Raw genomic sequence first — 18,381 nt, 5'->3', positions numbered from 1 at the left:
GAGGCTGTATTTTGGACAAATTCTATACTTTCTTATTTTACTTGTAATAGTGCATGGCTGAAACGTTAACTGCTTGTCCTAAACAAAATCAAAAACAAAGCAAGATTAATCATAAGTTGCATTCGACTTGTATATGCCTCCATTGCTTTTTCTATTGGATGAGGCTCTCAAATTAGGAAAAAGAAAAAATTCCACTGCCCTGATTGTTGATAAATCATGAGAGGAAATTATCTTCTGTCCCTACTTAATATTTCCCACAGGGAGCCAGGATGAAAAGTATAGAAAGGTCTCTTCTTACCTGCTTCTTATAAGAGCAGGATACGTTTTTACCAAGAAGTCGGAGATGTTCCTGTCTGTAAGGTCCTGTAGAATTTCAGTGCTGCGCTGTGTTCTCTGAGGCAATGAGATATCTGCATTAATTACTTCAGAATTTGAGGTGAAACTTCTTGTTCTTTTCCAAAAATTATTTATAGACTCAGCTGCTGGGAAAATACTAAGTACAGCACTGGCATCTCCCCAGTTCCCATAGCAACGATGTGGGAGTCACCTTCGAACCCTCTCTTTTCTTTATTCCACTGATGACACAGGACAGTTCTCACTTCAAAATAAATCTCCAGTCCATCAGCATCTCTCCAGTTCTACCACTATCACCCTAAACCAAGCCTCCACCTACACATCACCTGGACCTCTACCGACACTTCCAAACCGGTCTCTGGTTCCACCGTGGCCCTGCACAATCCATCCTCCATTCATTAGCCAGACTGAGCTTAACGGTATCAGTCAGAACATCCCATTTGCCTTGCTTACCACACTCCAGTAAACCCTAGCATCAGATCCAAATCCACTACCGAGGCTGAGCTCACCTGCTGCTACCCACCCCCACTGCCCACCTCCCCACTCCTTCGCCCTGTTTCTCAAATGCACACCTCTCATTCCTGCTGTAGTTTTGCACTTGGCGGCAGCTCCCTCTGCCTGGAATGTTCTCCCTGGACAACCTCTCATGGCTAACTTGTCATCATTTAAATCTCAGCCCAAAGTTTATTCCTCAGAGAAGTATTTTCTATTTCTAGTCACATACTGTAGTATTGTCTCCACATCTTCGTCTCTACCTGAAATTTTCTTTCCAATTAATCTTGTTTACTTGTTTTCATCTGTTACCCCCTTTTGGATACAAATTCTGTGAGAGCCAGGACTTTTTCTGACTTGTTAGCTATTGTGTCCCCAGCACCCAGAATAGTACCTGGCATATAGCTGGCACCATAAATTGTGACATGAATGAAAGAATTCAAACAGTGCATTACAATTTACAAATCACTTTCAAAATACATCTAGAAGAACTCCAAGTTAATCAAAAGATATTAGAGAATGCAAAGGTGCATGAGCCCTGGTGTGATTCTGTCCTGCGCGACTGTTCCCTGGAACAGTAGTCTTTAATCTCCGTCCGCCTTCTCTCCCACCTAAGTGCATGCCACCAACTCATGGAAGATTCGATGGACATGGACATGAGCCCTCTGAGGCCCCGGAACTATCTTTTCGGTTGTGAACTGAAGGCCAACAAAGATGATCACTTTAAGATGGATAATGATGAAAGTGAGCACCAGTTATCTTTAAGAACGGTCAGCTTAGGGGCTGGCGCAAAGGGTGAATTGCACATTGTCAAAGCAGAGGCGATGAATTATGAAGGCAGTCCAATTAAAGTAACACTGGCAACTTTGAAAATGTCTGTGCAGCCAACAGTTTCCCTTGGGGGCTCTGAAATAACACCACCTGTGGTCTTACGGTTGAAGTGTGGCTCAGGGCCCGTGCATATTAGTGGACAGCACTTAGTAGCTGTGGAGGAAGATGCAGAGTCAGAAGATAAGAGGAGGGGGATGTGACACTCCTCTAAGTATGTCTGGAAAGCGTTCTGCCCCTGGAAGTGGTAGCAAGGTTCCACAGAAAAGAGTAAAACTTGCTGCTGATGAAGATGAAGATGACGATGAAGATGACGATGACGATGATGATGATGATGATGACTTTGATGATGAGGAAGCTGAAGAAAAAGCTTCAGTAAAGTAATCTGTACGAGATATTCCAGCCAAAAATGCACAAAAATCAAACCAGAATGGAAAAGACTCAAGACCATCAACACCAAGATCAAAAGGTCAAGAATCCTTCAAAAAACAGGAAAAAACTCCTAAAACACCAAAAGGACCTAGGTCTGTAGAAGACATTGAAGCAAAAATGCAAGCAAGTATAGAAAAAGAGCATTGAACAATCCTGGGCACTACTGGTAAATTAAGCCCAAAGATGGGGAGAGAGGAAAAGGAGAGACAAATATAGTGCAAACTGAGTATCATCAACAATCCAGACTGAAGTCTTCTATTTTAATCTCAATCTCCTTTCCTGATTTGCCCCCTTCCAGGCTGGAAGCAATCTCTTGATCTCCTAAAACACTTTCTTTTGACTGCTGTGATTCAGTGAACCTTATACTTTGCTTTCTATTACTTGTGGATTTGCCTCACCTCTTTGACCATGTTTTAATCACCTTTGTATCTCCCTAGCTGCTCAATAAATATTTGAATCAAAAAAAAAAAAAAAAAGTGCATGAGTTTGGCCACCAGGTGGCAATATCACTTTAAATTTGGGAATACATAGCGATTAGTTTCTGGTGAATCATGAACCTGCGGTATCAAGGGTGCCACCCAGAGGCAGCCGAGGAAATTTCTGGCAGTGTTAACACCATCATCATCACACTATTCATTTTTCGTCGTTTCTGTCTTTCCCGCCCCTTTCTCATTTTACTCCCTTCTTCAGTTCACTTTCTTCACCTTGTTGCTCTCTAACACTAGGAGGAGAACTAGCATCTCCTGAATGCTTACTGTGTGCCAGGCACAGTGTTAAATGCTCTACATTATCTCCCTTAATCCTTATATCCTGTGAAAGAATTGTTGCCTTAATTTATAGACAGAGAAACTGAGGTTCAGAAAGGTTAGCTAACTTGCACCAGGTTAGAACTTGCTGATGGTGGACCTAGGATTTGAATCTGCATCTGTCTGACTCCATAGCTTTGCTCTTTTCACTCCGTCACCTGCTTCTCAAGCTGGAAATGGCACCCAGGTGAACTGCCAGGTTCCCCTGGTGGAATCTAGGCTGGAACAATGGCTGGTGCCTGGGAATTTATGACAAAATATTTTCTAAAAGTTCTGTCAAATGAGATCCTCCTACAACTTTATCTCTGTGTATTCCAGAAGTCAGGGATGGAGCATCTCCCCCTCAGGACCCAACACCATTCAAAGAATGTTATAACAGGAAGGGACCCTAGAGAAGACCACAATCCACCACCCCATTTTCCAGATGAGGACAATTTACCATCTCTGAATCAAACCCATACTCTCTGGTCTTATTCCAGGCAAATGGGGGAGTGTGTGTGAGTGAGTGTGGTGAGTGGGTGTGAATATAAGTGTGCGTGTATGTGTGAAGGAGAGAGAGACACACACACACAGAGCAGCTTCTGTGCAGATGCCTGATGCAGACGCTCCCAAGAGAAGCATGAATGATAGTGAGGAGAGGCAGGAGTGATAGAAAATCACAGGAACTGATTTGCTTTTTACCAGACTTTGGCTAAAAGTCTTTTACATTTTTTCCTCAAGGACCAAGGATTAACCACTGAAAATACATTTCTAAGTGAGGCAGTGAGCCTTAAAGTCAGGATTCACTGAGGAATGAGTCCCTTCACAGCTATGCTTGGCCTTTCCTCCCTGTTCCAGCCAAGGGCTCACTACACAGGGTCACAGCCTCGGTGCCCTGCCACTGGATGTATTTGAGTAGAAGCAGCCACAGGGGTCCTCTGCAAACCCAACAGAAGCAAAGCTTCCTCTGGGGTACCGAGAATTGGGACAAGCCCCTGAGTCTCTCTTTTGGGATCCCTGTGATGCTGCAGTAGCTGAGTTATGATTCAAAGGGAAAATATATTGCTTGAGAAATAGAAAGGTACATGCTTTTAGCATAAAAAAGGGAAAGGTAGGATGTTCATAAACACGGAATCATTTATATACAAGCCAGCAACTGTGACTGACGCTGTGGCAAAATTTAGTTGTCCCCCATTACTGCTCTGCCCTCTGCCGTTTGCCATAGGAATAGACTTTTTTGCTGGGTACAAGGACACCCAGAATAAAGACGATAGTTCCCAGTCTCCCGTGATGTTCCGTTCTGGCCAATGATGTACACATGAAAGTGTCTCTGTGGTAGCTTCTGGAAGTCTTCCTTTAAAGATAGTGTATTCACACACTTTGCCCTCCCTTTTTCTTCATCCCTTCTTCCATCTGCTGCCTGGAAAGTAGATTCTGCCATCTTGGCCAAGGAGGTTGAGACTTGTTTACCAGAAAGGAGGGAGCGACAAAACAGAACGCCATGGACCACCCACATAAACTTTTACATGAGAAAGAAACGAGTTGTGTCATATTTTATCCACTGTTAGTTTGAGGTTGTCATCACTTGAGTTGAAACTATTTCTAAATAATAGTTTCTTTATCTCATTGAATTCTCATAATAATGCTGAGAAATAAGTGCAGTTATCCCCAATTTATAGGTGAAGAAATTAAGGCTCAGAGAGGCCAAGTAACCCACCCGTGGCTCTCTGATGCCAGTGCCGGTGCTCGCCCCACCTGCCACACTGCCTCATGGGGAGTCGTTCATTCATTGGCAAATCATGAGAGAGAACCACGTAGGACCCAGCTCTGTGCAAGTCAGCTGGGAGTCCCGTTATCAACCTGAGACAAGGTGAGACTTCTCTGGCCCCATTCACTGTCTCTGAAACCCCTGGAGCGGCTCACTGTGATACATTATGGCATTCAGAACTCCTGAGACAGGAGGCTGCTCAGAGCCAAGACTGTTGTTATCCCTGCAAAACATAGGTTGCTAGCTGGGTGTGTGTGTGTGTGTGTGTGTGTGTGTGTGTGTGTGTGTGTGTGTGTAATGCATGTTAATTACACAGCACATGGAGAGTTTCTTAATTAAAATTGTTAGTAAGTGTGCATTTGAAGGGACACTACAACACTGTTGATAACAGAAAAACTGATAGCCCACATGTCCAACAATGAGCGAGTAGTTAAATAAATTAAAGTAAATCCAAACAGTAGGATAGTGTGCAGGTATTAAAAACGATAATGTAGATGTATATTTATTGACATGGCCATATGTTCATGATACGTTGTTAAGTGAAAATAGCAGGTTTCAGGACAGCATTTTGAATATAATCCTGTTTGAATGGATAAAAACTAAATGTTATTGGTGGTTATCACCAAGTGATAGGGTAATTTTTTTTTTGTTCTGACTTGTCTGTATTTTCTAATTTTTCTATAGCAGTCATGCCTGATGTGTAATTTTCTCAAAACTTAAAGATATTTTCTTACTAGATTGAATGGGGAGTGTTTGGTGGAAATGAAGCTTTTGGTCAGTGGCTTCCTCCAGGCGGTAAGGACCTGGAGCCTCATTTAGTCCTTCACTCAGCTGTCAGTTTGAAATGTTAGTTGGCTAGAAACTCAGGAGGCGCAATGGCTGTGGTCACAGGCAGGTTCAGGGCCCTAGTAGCCCCTGGAGGGGGAGGTACCTGAGGGGGCGGGAGCCCCCCTGCGCCCTCAGGGCACTCGGGGAGCATGGTGAGCTTCTCTCTGGTGCTGCACGTGCAGGAAGGCGAGGGATGGTCTGCTGTCCATATCTGCTTCTGGAGCAGGTGGGTGACATCCGGGGACACAGAAGGAGTCTTCCAGGGGGTTGAATTGCCACAGGGGAACGCCCTCATGGAAGACAAGAACATATTCCACAATCAGCTTCAAGGTTGCTAAAAATTCCTCAAAATGAGAAATAGTACCCAACCCTCTCCTTCCGAGCCTTTCCTCCTCGGACCCATGCATTTTCTTCTACTCTTGGAGGTTGGTTTCCGTTCAAGAAAAAATCAAGACTAGAATTTTATTGATTCACTAGATGTGGGTGGGGCTGGGAAAAATTATCTAGCTTGTGGATGGTTTAATCTCCCTTTTATCTGCTGGCATTTCTTGCTGTTTAGAGAACAAATACAAGAGGTTTTGAAATTAATCTATTTTGGGCCTTATCAATAACTCTGGAAAAGACTGGATGAGAGAAGCAGTTAAAATTACATTGAATGTTTTGAATTCTTGGTGGATTTCAACTGCCCTCTAGAACTCTCTTCTCCACACTTAAAGCAATAATTGAAAGTTGGCCATATATGTAACTAATGCCATTCTAGGTCCAATCACACAAGGGCACATCCCCCATCTCCCCCTCTTCTCCATTCAGATTCCTTTCAAATAAGTTGTGAGTAGCATATGTCAACTCAGTATGGTACTTTTATATCGAGAACTACAGAAGTACAGAGTTGTCCTGTGGTGCAGGGGCTTCCTAAGGGGTAGTGAACACCCTTGCATACAGGTGTTCATGGAGAGGCCGGGTGAGCGCTGCTCAGGGGTATGGTAGTGTTCGTGTAACACAGAACAGGACTGAGATGGGGCCTCTCCCAGCCCTGCCATCCCAGGCCCCCACCATCAGGGTCTCCCAGGGCAGCTGCTGGTGTAAGGGCAGGGGTGCGCAGGGACTTACGGAAGCCACTCTTCCTTCAGGCAGCGGTTGCCAAAGCCTGGCTTATTCACGAGGACGTCTGCAAGTACCACGAGCCGCTCGCTGTCTGGCTGGTCCATGCTAGACAGAGTGAGAGGGGCTTACTCGATGGGCATGTGACTGGGACAGAGGGACAAAGCAGCCAACATGCAACTCAGCAAATGTCTGTTGAATGGCTACTACATGCCAGGCATGTAAACAAGGCAAAGGATGCTGCCCTGAGGTGGCTATAGGTCTCCTGAGAAGTGGGGGTAGGCTATCTGAACACACCAGTGGTCTGATTCCATATCATGTCTGCACTTCAAAAAATGGAGCTTCAAGCCACTCACCCAACCTTTGCTTTCTCTTTCCTTCCTCCTGGCAGTCTTGCGTGTCCACTTGGGGGTCACCTTTCCCAAGTGGCAGACACATTAATTTCCTTTCTGAGGGCAGCCTGAGGACCACTATCACGCTGGTGACTGTCCCAGAGAGTGGGAAGGTCAGGGCCGCACCAAGCAGCAGGTGACCCAGGAGCCCCACAACCCAAGGAGGTGGATGATGACATCTGAGGATGAGTCTACGCACCTGAAGAAGGTGTACTGCTGCCCATACATCCAGGGGTGAAGGGTCAAAGCAGGGTATTCGCCGAAAGGAGGGATGATGAGGGAAAGCATCAGAGCCAGAAACACAAAAGTGGCTGGGAGCACAATCTGTGGGAAAATACACATGGTAACTGGGGCTGTGGTATGTGGCATGTTACACACACACACGCGCGCACACACACACACACACACACACACACACTCTTTTAAACATTTATCCAGCAGCCTCAGAACTGGGCCCTGATGGAGAAGGTCAGTCTTCTGGGGAACATGATGGGAGGATGTGCAAAGGCAGGCTGTGAAGGAGAACACAGAATGCTCTGGTAACCTTTGAAGGGTGGTTGAAGCAGGTCAACGTTGAACCCTGAAGTAGGCCAAGGCTCAGCCAGAGGTGAACCAGAATTTCTGTTTCTGAACAAAAAGTATAAAAAGAAAAAGCGGACAATGACCTTGATATGTAGGGTCATTACAAAAAAATGAATGAAAACATGACTTCACCCTCCCCTATAAAAATAAAAGCAATATTAACATATCCACTATTATTCTATTTTCTCTGCTAAGTGAGGTAGAATACTTACAAAGAAGCTTCGTGTTACCAAAAAGAAACCAAAGTTGGCAAGGAGGAGACAAAGCTGACAGAACCCTAAGAGGGTGTTCATCGCCGTGTCTGACCCCACGTGCACCAGAAAGCCTGGGAGAGGATGCGGAGGCTGGGAGAGGGCTGGTAGGCGTGGCCACCGGCAAACAAGCACAGCCGAAGACTGCAGTCATACCTGGGCCAGGAAGTCCTTGTGGCTGCGGACAGTGTGGTGGAAGCGCTTGACCAGCAGCGCCTGCACGTGCTGGAGGGCCAGCTGCACTCCCGTGTTAAGTCGGCTGTGCCCCTCCTGCTCCGGGGGAGCAGCAGGCTCCGTGGGGTGGCCATGGGAGCCCTGTGGAGTCTGTCTGGCCTTCCTGCTGGAACCCGAACAGGGGTGTCGGAGACTGATGTTTTCTCTTTTCCGCTGAGCGCCGCCTGGTTTGGGAGATGGAATTAATAGTTTAGAAAAACATTCACAAGATCATTGTTTTCTTACTGTGTACATTTGCCCTTCATTTAAGTCAGTGACAAAATATCAGGCCAGGAAGGTTAATAAACTTTTTAAAATTCTATTTTCTGATATAAATCACCTATAGACAGAATTGCCTGAAATTTCTTTAAAATCCTCTACAGTAGTTAAAGGGAACAAGACAGAGAGGTCTGAAACATAGAAGTAAAAAAAACCAAAAAACAAACGTGCAGAACAATATGTGTAATAAGATCATATTTGTGTTAGCACATTTATCATATGCAGAGAAACAAATTTTATGTATACACATACACTCACAATGTGTACACATGTGCAAAGCTCTGAAAGAATACCTGTCAATTGTTAAAAGAGGTTACGGCTTCAGGGGCAGAGCTGGATAAGGGCATAGGATGAAGTGGGAAGGATTAGTGTTTTTTGCATTATTTGAATTTAACAACAAAATATATTCATGTATAACCTGTGTACATAAAAAAAGTAAAAGTCAGAGTTGATTTGGTTCTTTCTAAATTTTTAGAGGTCACTGAGAAGTAGTGGAAAGAGCAATGAACTAGGAGTCAGGAGACCTGGGTTTGAATCCTGACTCTTACCAGATGTTCAAATGTGGCTAAAAGTGACTCAACCTGTCTGAATCTGAGTTTTCTCATCTGTAAAATGAAAACAAGAAAAAGGTTTTTATGAAGATTAAATGAGCTAACACATGTGAATGTGTTTTATAAACCATTGCAAGTCATCTGTTACGTTGAAGCTATAGTTTATCATCACTGATTAATATTTATTTGCAGAATATGTTGTTGGACATAGAGGGCCTAGAGGATGGCTAGTTGCCCCTAGCTGCTTTCTCCTAAAGTCTCCCAGGACAAGAGCAGCTGCAAAGGGAGCTGGGTCAGCTGAGTCATCCTTTCAGCTAATGTTCACGGGCACCTGCAGTGTACCAGGCCTGCTACTCAGAGGGTGGAGAACTTCTGCAGGCTCGCTGACTACCTGGCACCAGAGTCCCATCTCCACTTCCTTTCTCTTGATCTGGGCTCAGACTTGGTGTCTGCTGTGGATGGCCCTCCCTCTGGTAGGATCGCTGCCTGTCCTCGTGTCTATCCTCTGAGCTTTGCTCTCTCCCTGATGCCCCATCCAGACTGGAGTCCACCGTCCAGACCAGAGTTGAGGGCTTCAGGTCTGTTTGTCCCTGGCTTTCTGCTGCCCTCCAGAGGCCACTGGCAGTGAGCCACCCTTCAGAAATGGCTTGGACCCTCTTGGTACCATGCAATGTATGACTCCACAGACAGCCACAGGCTCCTTCAGACTCTGAAGACAAGATCAGAAAAATGCCGTCCTCTAAAACGGAGCCTATTCAAAACAAATGCAATTAGCCACCTGAAAAATGGGAGACAGTGGGAGTGTATAATTGAGGGTCCTAGATTTGAGAGCTGAGACCAGGGAATAATAAGACTCAAAAGCCTGTGTGACTTTAAGGCAAGTCATCCAACTTACATGAGCTCAGTTTCCCCAGATGGGGCCAATCCCTGCCCTACCAGCCTCACGAGGTTATAGTGACAATCAAATAAAACAACGGATATTTAGCCCTTTGTAAAGTATAAACTAGGGCTGAGTTTGACGTAAGAGATATTTGTAAGTGTTGAGATTAGGGCGCTGCTGAATCATAACCAGAAATTGCATACTGTGTTAAGACCTGGCATGTTTTAGCTCATTTAATTCTCTCAATAACCTTAAAAGGTGGATACTATTATCATCCCCATTTTGCATATGAGGAAACTGAGGTACAAAGAAACTAAGTATTAATAAGTACTAGGGATGTAATGTACAACATGATAAAATTAATTAACACTGCTGCATGTTATACATAGAAGTTGTTAAGGGATTGAATCTTAAGAGTTCTCATAAACAAAAAAAGAGGCTAAGTATCTACCCAAAGCCACTCAATTAGCAAATTACAGAGTTCAGGTTTGATGTTTGGTCTGCTTCATTCTAGAGGCTATGCTCTTAACCCCTACCCTTGACTGTCTCTTTGGAACATTCTATTCTGTGTCCAGAATGACCAGTCTTCTGATGTGTAATTTATTCTTCTAAAAGGACCTAATTTTTCTTTTAATTTTATTTATTCATTTATTTATTTATTGGCTGTGTTGGGTCTTCGTTGCTGTGTGTGGGCTTTCTCTAGTTGGGGCAATCGGGACTACTCTTCGTTGCGGTGCGTGGGCTTCTCTTTGCAGTGGCTTCTCTTGTTGCGGAGCACGGGCTCTAGGTGTGCGGGCTTCAGTAGTTGCAGCACACAGACTCAGTAATTGTGGTGCACGGGCTTAGTTGCTCCACAGCATGTGGGATCTTCCTGGACCAGGGATCGAACCCGTGTCCCCTGCATTGGCAGGCAGGTTCTTAACCACTGTGCCACCAGGGAAGTCCCAGGATCTACTTATTAAGAAGGAGCATTCTGTGCAGATTAAAGGCCCTGATTCTTGAATCCATCATAGCTTCTAATATAAATTAGCATGTTTTCATTCTGGTCTTGGTTAATGTAAGTTTTTGCCCTGGGGTGAGCTGAGGGAATTTAATTCCTGTGCCTACAAAGCTGGAAAGAAGACCTGGGCCCTGTGGTGAGCTGCTCCCACCCCCTCCAGAGCACTGCACCTTCCTCCCCACTCTGCCTGGATGGCCACCTCTTCAGGCTGCCACACAACCTACCTGGATCATGGCACATGTCTGGGCTAATATATTTGACTATTGTTAGTTCTAGGCATAGCTGGGATCACTTACAAAGCAAGATGAAAACCGTGACGTAGAGCTAGCACCGGAAACTAACAAAGAGGAAACAGTCTTTGCACAGGAAAATACTGTGATATGTTACACTGGGTAGAAAGAGGTAACCAATGGCAGGTGCCCAAGACAGCAAAGGAGAATTGCCTCACAGCTTTGCCTCTGACCAGGAGAGAGGAAAATGGAATGGGAAGGGAGAAGCCAGGGAGAGGATTTTATCAGAGTGGGTGGATGCCTGTTGTTCTATCAGAAGTGGCCTGTGTTGCGGCAGGTAAGCTCTCCTGCATGTCCATCTCCCCATCCTCCACCCTCCACAGTAAAATCCACTGCACTCATGAGTGCTTTGTGTGGCTCTGAGATTTGGTAGAAATCACGGAAGGGGATGGTTGGTGGCCGGGCTCACACATATGGAAGAGAAACCCCCAGAATCCACAGCAATTATGGTCCCCCCAGTTTCGAAGCTCCGCAGTGCACTAAATGAGCGCTCAGAATAATTTTATCTCCATCTCAAAGAGGCCAGGAGGTCCTAGCTGGCATCTGGGTTGTATTTACTGTCACCATTTTCTCTAAGAACTCTGCGAGCTGTCACTCATGCAAGCAGGAGTGGATCAGAGGCCTGGTAGAGATCAGAGGAGGAGATGAGGATGGTGATGTGGCAGGAACAGGAGACCAGGAAGTGGGGTGAGAAGCTTGGGGGTGGTGAAGCTCCCAGCCTGACCTCCTTAAGAATCCCGATTTCGTCTAGAGTCTTCCCACCCAGATCTAATTCCATTTGTCTTTCCTTTGTCAATCAAAGGAATTGAGAGTGCAAAATGCCTGTTATTTTGGGGTCAGATGAAGGCGATGGAGGAGTGTTTGCCTGCTTTGTTGTTTTATGTGCTTTTCCTAAGGCTTTCAAGATAGAGCTTGTGGGTGTGGTAAGGGAACAAACTCCACGCTCGGGCGCCATACCAGCAAACAGAGGTCCTGACCCACAATCCTCCGTGACCTTCAGAAAAATCTGTCAAGAAGGAAAAAAGAGAGAATTTGGTTTAGGCATTCCCACTCTCAGAAAAATCTAACCCAAGCTCAATTTTGTTGGGGATTGCTTCATCATAGGAAGAAAATACATTATGACTCTTTGTCTAAGAACCTAGTCTTCTATAAATACAAAAGTGTATGTATATGGTGACCACAACTATGTAAAATATGTACGCGTATGAACAAAGGCAGGAGGAAATAAGCCAAAAATGAAGATAGTTGCTACGCTTGGGTGAGGAATTATGGCTTTTTGCCTTTACAGAATTTCCCTTCTAGACTTTTGTGTTAGACTTTGGCAAAGAACCACCTCTTCTGGTACCTGACAGCAGCTGCCTGGAATCTCTGCCTTACCTCTTCCAGGGGAGTGTCAGAAATTCCAAAACTGCTGAGCCCCAGGTCAGCCAGGCTCTCCTCCAGCTCTCTGAAAAGGCTGGCGTATGCCCTCTGCTTGAAATTCTTATTTGGAAGAAGGAAGATGAGCTCTTGACCGATGCATTCCACCAGCTTCGCCTCCGGGACATGGTGGCGAACCATATCCATCAGCTCATTCACATCCCCTAAGACAAGAAGAAAGGCTGACATCAACTCTGTTTTCCAGAACCTGGAAGACTGTGAACTTGCCCAGGTCCCCTACTTTCCTCTGCCTCTCATTTGAGAAAAGGGCATTTCCTTTCTCGGTAGTGACTCTTGTGGAGGAACAGCGCTCCATCATGTCTGTTTTTAGCTTAGTTGGCCCTGTGATGGGCACTGAAAGGGAGATGGAGATGGAAGCCAACCCCCACCCCCCCAACTAGCTGTGCAACCTTGGGGAGCTCATGTAACACTCCTGTGCCAGTTTTCTCCTTTGTTCAATCAAATGTTCTGTTCTTTACAAGCTATGCAACATTAGGCAGGTCATACCCTTGTTTCTTCATCTGCGTAAAGGGGAAAATAATGGCACCCACTTTATTGTTATTTGTGAGGCTTGGATCCGTTAACATGCATAAAACACTGAGAATGATGTGCCTGGCCCATAGATGAGTGTTAGCTGCTACTGTTATCATGAACATCAATCTCAAGTAAGAAAGCTCTTGTCACACACCCAGGCCTGGTCTAACTTTTGGGAGGCCTGCACCATTTCCCCTGGGAATGCATCTGCCTCCTCAAACAAACAAACAAACAAACAAAACCCTTAATCCCCAGCTCACAGGAAATGCAGAAGGGGGTTGAGAAGCTGTGGAAATGGACCATGGGATGGAGTACAGGAAGCACAGCATGGGGTGTGGGGAAGTGTCCAGTATCAAGTATTCACCTGATACACTCATACCATCAGAACTGAATTTTATGCATGAGCATGTGTTACTTTAAAATTAAAAATCTAATTAAAAAATTTAAAGCATGCATTTAAAGAGACAGTTCCCTAGCACACTGTCTTGAGAGGCAGGTCAACGGGGAAGGGATTCTGGGGACTCAGAGCCCAGGTCTTGTGTGTTTCTGCAAGCCATCCTCTCAGAGTCAGGATCACCCAATGAGTTCTTTTCCTTCTTTGTTTTAGAAATGACTCATGTGGAGGGATTTCATGGCTTTCAACCCAGATCCTTCTGCCTAGCTGCACTGGAAGGCTTGTTTTAAGTCAAATATGCAAATTAGACTCAATTGTCTTCAGCTCCGAGATGACTTCATGCAGGGGCCGGAGGGCTCCTCACGGGAGGAAGCAGCTCTGCCCTAACAGCTCTCTAGGGGTCACGTTCATTGTTCTCTTAGGAAGGAAATCGAACCTGAAGCTGCTGGATTCCCAGGAATTGTGTCTTAGACGTGTGTGTCAGCCTTTCCAGCAGCAGTCCTTCAAGGCAGTAGGGCTTTCAGCGTCTGGCAGGGAGGTCTGCGAGTGTGCGTGGTATGTGGGTGTGTGTGTGTGAAAAGCCTTCCAAGGAGCTAATGGGGACTGAAATGATCTTCCTTCTCTTATTTCGGGTACAACTACTTACTGTGCTTCCCACCCTTCACAGCATCCCTCTTCTATTCAAAGAAAATAAACTTTTATTTAGAAGTAAAGTAATATTTAAAAAATTCACCCCAGCCAGCAGGCTCTGTTTCCACCTTAACTTTGGCGCACACAGTAATTAAATGTATTCTTTTAAAAAGAATTATTCAGAAAGCAGGGAGGGGCCCATGGCAAGGCAGACTAGGAAAAAGACACAGAAATGTTCTAAAAAGATGTGTTCATGTTCACCACAGGTTCTGTCAGTGCAAAGAGAGGGTGGGAGAGTAAATATGATGCACCTCTGGGCATTTTCCCTCAGCTTTTAAGCATGGTGCATAAATACTGTCTCGTCTTCTTGTTTCACCAGATTTTAGTTAGAAAAATATTTGTGCTAAGTAGGAAACTTTGTCTTTTCTTTGATAAGCAGGTATTTTCCCCCTTCATTAACTTGGATCAGTACATAGGTTTAGTTTTGCTCCTACTTAGGAATATGGGAAGTGTGGTATTCCAATTGGGAAGACACCCCGGGGAAAGGATGAGAGGCAAGCGCTCAAGGAGAATGGAAAGAGCTGTTGACAAGCACTCTAGGGCAGGAGGTCAGGTCCTGCACGATGACTGCTGCTACAGCGACAGCCTCTCTTTGGCATCTTCCTGGAGTGGAGGCATCCCTTATGAGGTTTGACACACCCTAATCCAAGCAAGAACCACTGGAAAACTGGGAAACTGAGAGGAAAGCTGGGAGTGTAACAGGGAGGGATGTGCGATATTCCTCAGATTTGGCATCTACACCGTGCAAACTGACTCTCTGGAAAAGTGCACGATGAGGGCTGTGCATCGCCGTGGCTCCACCGTAGGGCTCCAGCTGGCACCTTTAGATCCCCTTCTCTCCAGACACTGAGGAATGTGGCTTGGAGCCAGGCAGGAGGACCCCAGGAATGGAGGCTTACTATGGGCAAGGGCAAGGAGTGAACAAAGACTGGATTCGTCATTAAAGGGAGAGGGCCCGTAGGTCCATGACTTTAACATCCCTTTGGGAACGGAGGAGGAGAAAAAACTCAAAGAAGAAGATGAGCAATTGCATGACTGTGGGCTTGAGAAACACACAGAGTGTTCTATTTGCTCCCGTTGAAATGCACGACAGCTGGACACACCCAACAATACCCAGAGATGATCACCAGACAAGAACTGAGGTACAGTCTGCCTGAGTCCTTACCATCCAAGACTTGTTCTGGAGTTATCTCATCAACGCAGGACGGACACCTGATGGAGAAACCCTTAGACGCACAGCTGCAGTTCCCCTAAAACAGATGGATGTCAGTCATTTCTATAGCATCTCCCTGATGCTGACTGAAGTCACCACCATGCTTTGTTTCTCACGCCAAGTGTAGTCAACACATTTTTCTTCACTGTTTTAATCTATTACTTCATCTGAACATTTTGAAGCTGTGGCTGTTTGATTTTGTTCTGCAGAGTGTATGAATCAGGCACAGAGAGAACCTTGAAGGATCCCTTTAGCTTGTCATTACTTATGTGAAAGCTATAGGTTGGCCTGTGCAAGACATTCTGCTTCTCCCTCCCCAGGGATGCACGCTGGGCTGTGGAAGTCTATCCAGGACTGGAAAACCCAGAAGCAGCCAGACACTTAAACTACAGGGGCCAGAGGCATAAATAATGCTACCATAAAATAAGCATGACAAGACAACTTGAATGCGAGCAATGCCTTTCTCGATGAGCCCAAAGCATATTTATAATACTTTATCTCACTTATCTTCACCACATCCCCAAGAAGCAGAGAGGCAATTATCAGTTTCATTTTCTATGTGGAAAATACCCCACAACAAGGAGGAATTAAGGAATTTGCCTAGGATGACACAGTTTGTTCACCTTGCAGCCCAGACTTGAACCTGGGGCTCCTAACATGCTGAGTTGGTCTCTGCTGGTTGGTATTTCTTCACTTCACCATTTTCAGGTTATAGTTATCAGGGAATCTTTTTCTTAGCTTTCATTTACCAATGAAATTTGGGTTTAATTAGGGAACATAAATGTTGGAATGAAAAAAGGAACTTAAACTACTGTCCTTTAATTAGTGTAACCTTGCAGAATAAGTCACTCCCTTCTATGTTGCACCAAACCACATGCGTAGTTTAGGATTCTGGCCTATAACAATCAGAGGTCGTTTAAAACTAGTTGTTTTATTTGGGGTAAAGCATCTCTGTAAGAGAGTTCAGAATGCCCTTTTATCAAAATTTACAAATGGTTCCAGAAACAAAGAGGTCAATTCTGCTGGCTGGAGTCTGATTTGGGTAGAAGTGTCCAGAATGACAGCACCACCCTGTGTGTTCCTTCTCACCCAGGACAGGCTCCTTCCCTGGACAGACACAGACCTCACAGCCTCCTCCTTGGCTCTGGATGGTCTTCATCTTGCGCACCAAGGTTAAGTAGAAGCCTGTGCCAAAGCAGTTCTTTAGGAAGAGCGGGGTGCCGGAGCAGTAGAGCCGTCCCTGGGCTATGATGGCGATGCGGTCCCCGAGGATGTCGGCCTCGTCCATGTGGTGAGTGGACATGATGATGGTTCTGCCTGCAAGGGCAGGGGTCAGGGGAATCACCAGGCAGGCCTGGGCCAGGTGTGGATGGGAGAGGATGTATGGCAAGCTTCCCATTACATGGGTTGCAAAAACTGGGAGTTAATAAATAAAAACAAGTTTTCTGCAATAAAGTCTAGAATATTAGAATAAAAATGAAAACAGCTAACGTTTTTAGCATCCTGCATATTGTAAAGCACTGTTTCACAGATCATTTCTTCATTAGACATAGGACCTGATGCAAATAAATCACCATATATGGGACATGTTTATTATTGTCAGTCAGCATCTTTTGAGTTCTATATGTATATTCTCTGGGTTATTAAGCACTGCATTTATAATCTTTGCAAAGAACACACACACACACACACACACACACACACACACACACTTTGATACTAGCTGGAGATGTCATTGAAAGAAAATGGTAATGAGGATTCCAGGAAGGCAAATCGACCGCAGGATTGAACCACACAACCGCTTTTACGGGCACTAGCTCTGCTTGCTGTCTCTTCTGGATCTGTACCTCTGGTTGTACGTGCCACGACAGAGGAGGAAATGTCACACTTTGAGACATCTCCATCTGCAGCAGTCCTCTGTAGCACTGAATACAGGCTCACTGTCCTCACACCTGGTTTCCAAGGGGGAATTTCACTAGAGCTGCTCCCATTGTTCCAGACAGAAGGGCTGCAGGTCGAGAGAACTTTCTAGAGCTTTTTGGGAAGTAGGCTGCTTCATCGGCAACTCCCTGCTTGTACTTGTGTAAAATATATCAGGAGGCTTCATCTAGAACTTAGACTCCCCCAAGCCAGTGATAAAGCCCCATCTGGGTATAGTTGTGGCCCTTACTATACTGAGTTGCAAAATGCTAGGTGTGAGAGAGTGGAGAGCACCCATAAAGCCTCAGTGAGAGCACAGGCGATGCACAGTGGCCATTACCTGAGCGATATTTCAGGAGCAGGTCCCAGATTGAGCGCCTCGAGTAGGGATCCACCCCAGAGGTGGGCTCATCCAGAACCACCACCTTGGCATCTCCCACGAAGGCAATGGCAACGGACAGCTTCCTCTGCATGCCACCTAGAGGTACAAGGCGGCAGGGTCACGGGAGCTGTGGACAATTGGAAGAGAAGGGCCCAGGGCTGACCTCATAAGGAAGGTACCTTAGATCCAGCAGCAGCTTGATGCTGCCTCCTTAGGTATTCATACAGTGTTCAAAACTCTAGTGGTACAGGCCTCATAATGCAGGAAAGAAAATCCCTGCCTCCTAGGATCAGACCATTTGAAGACCGTTCTCACCTTTGAGTTCAAACACATAAACATCAGAGCAAATACAGCCCAGGCTGCTGCAAGATAGTGTTCCATGTGGGAAATAATCCAGAGGTGGGTTGGTCTTAGATGGTCAGAATAACTTTATAGAATGTTCCAACCCTTAGGAGCTCTCCTGTTATAAGCCTAAGAATATACACACGTACACACACATGCACACATGCATATGCACAAGGCCCTGAGCACTGGGAAACCACGGATATGCCATCTGAAGCCCTGTCTTTTCCCAACACCAAGCACCTGAGAGATCCTGAGCTGCTTCGTTCCTCTTGTGGTAGAGGCCTGTGTCCTCCAGCATGGCTTCCATCTCCAGCTGGGCCTCCTGCCAGGACCTCCCTTTCAGCTGCGCGTAGAACAGGATGTGTTCAGCCACTGTGAGGCTATGGGGACGGGGCAATGAGAAAGGCAGTGTGCTCAGCAATTCCACTTCTAGCAATTTACCTCATAGAAATAACTAA

The 18,381-nt window shown here is 45.6% G+C and overlaps 1 protein-coding gene and 1 pseudogene across 2 annotated transcripts in view; one reads left to right on the top strand and one right to left on the bottom strand.

The window, feature by feature from the left end:
* The window catches only part of ABCA4 (ATP binding cassette subfamily A member 4), a 126,498-nt gene that overhangs the window by 30,779 nt on the left and 77,338 nt on the right, over positions 1-18,381 (bottom strand). Inside the window, exons 21-31 of the mRNA XM_082386887.1 lie at positions 18,164-18,303; positions 17,537-17,674; positions 16,400-16,593; positions 15,229-15,313; positions 12,404-12,609; positions 11,984-12,032; positions 7,970-8,211; positions 7,180-7,304; positions 6,598-6,696; positions 5,591-5,777; positions 299-393 (exon numbers count right to left, since the gene is read on the bottom strand). Coding sequence (XP_082243013.1) covers positions 299-393; positions 5,591-5,777; positions 6,598-6,696; positions 7,180-7,304; positions 7,970-8,211; positions 11,984-12,032; positions 12,404-12,609; positions 15,229-15,313; positions 16,400-16,593; positions 17,537-17,674; positions 18,164-18,303 — 1,560 coding nt within the window. The remainder of the gene's footprint in view (positions 1-298; positions 394-5,590; positions 5,778-6,597; positions 6,697-7,179; positions 7,305-7,969; positions 8,212-11,983; positions 12,033-12,403; positions 12,610-15,228; positions 15,314-16,399; positions 16,594-17,536; positions 17,675-18,163; positions 18,304-18,381) is intronic.
* LOC309626055 (nucleophosmin pseudogene) lies at positions 1,310-2,582 on the top strand (annotated as a pseudogene). Its single transcript has one exon. The product of its transcript is annotated as a nucleophosmin pseudogene (transcript).

The sequence above is a fragment of the Balaenoptera borealis genome (assembly GCF_965194805.1).
Source record: "Balaenoptera borealis genome assembly, chromosome: 1".
Classification (NCBI taxonomy): Eukaryota; Metazoa; Chordata; class Mammalia; order Artiodactyla; family Balaenopteridae; genus Balaenoptera; species Balaenoptera borealis.
This window is presented reverse-complemented; position numbering and strand designations above follow the sequence as displayed.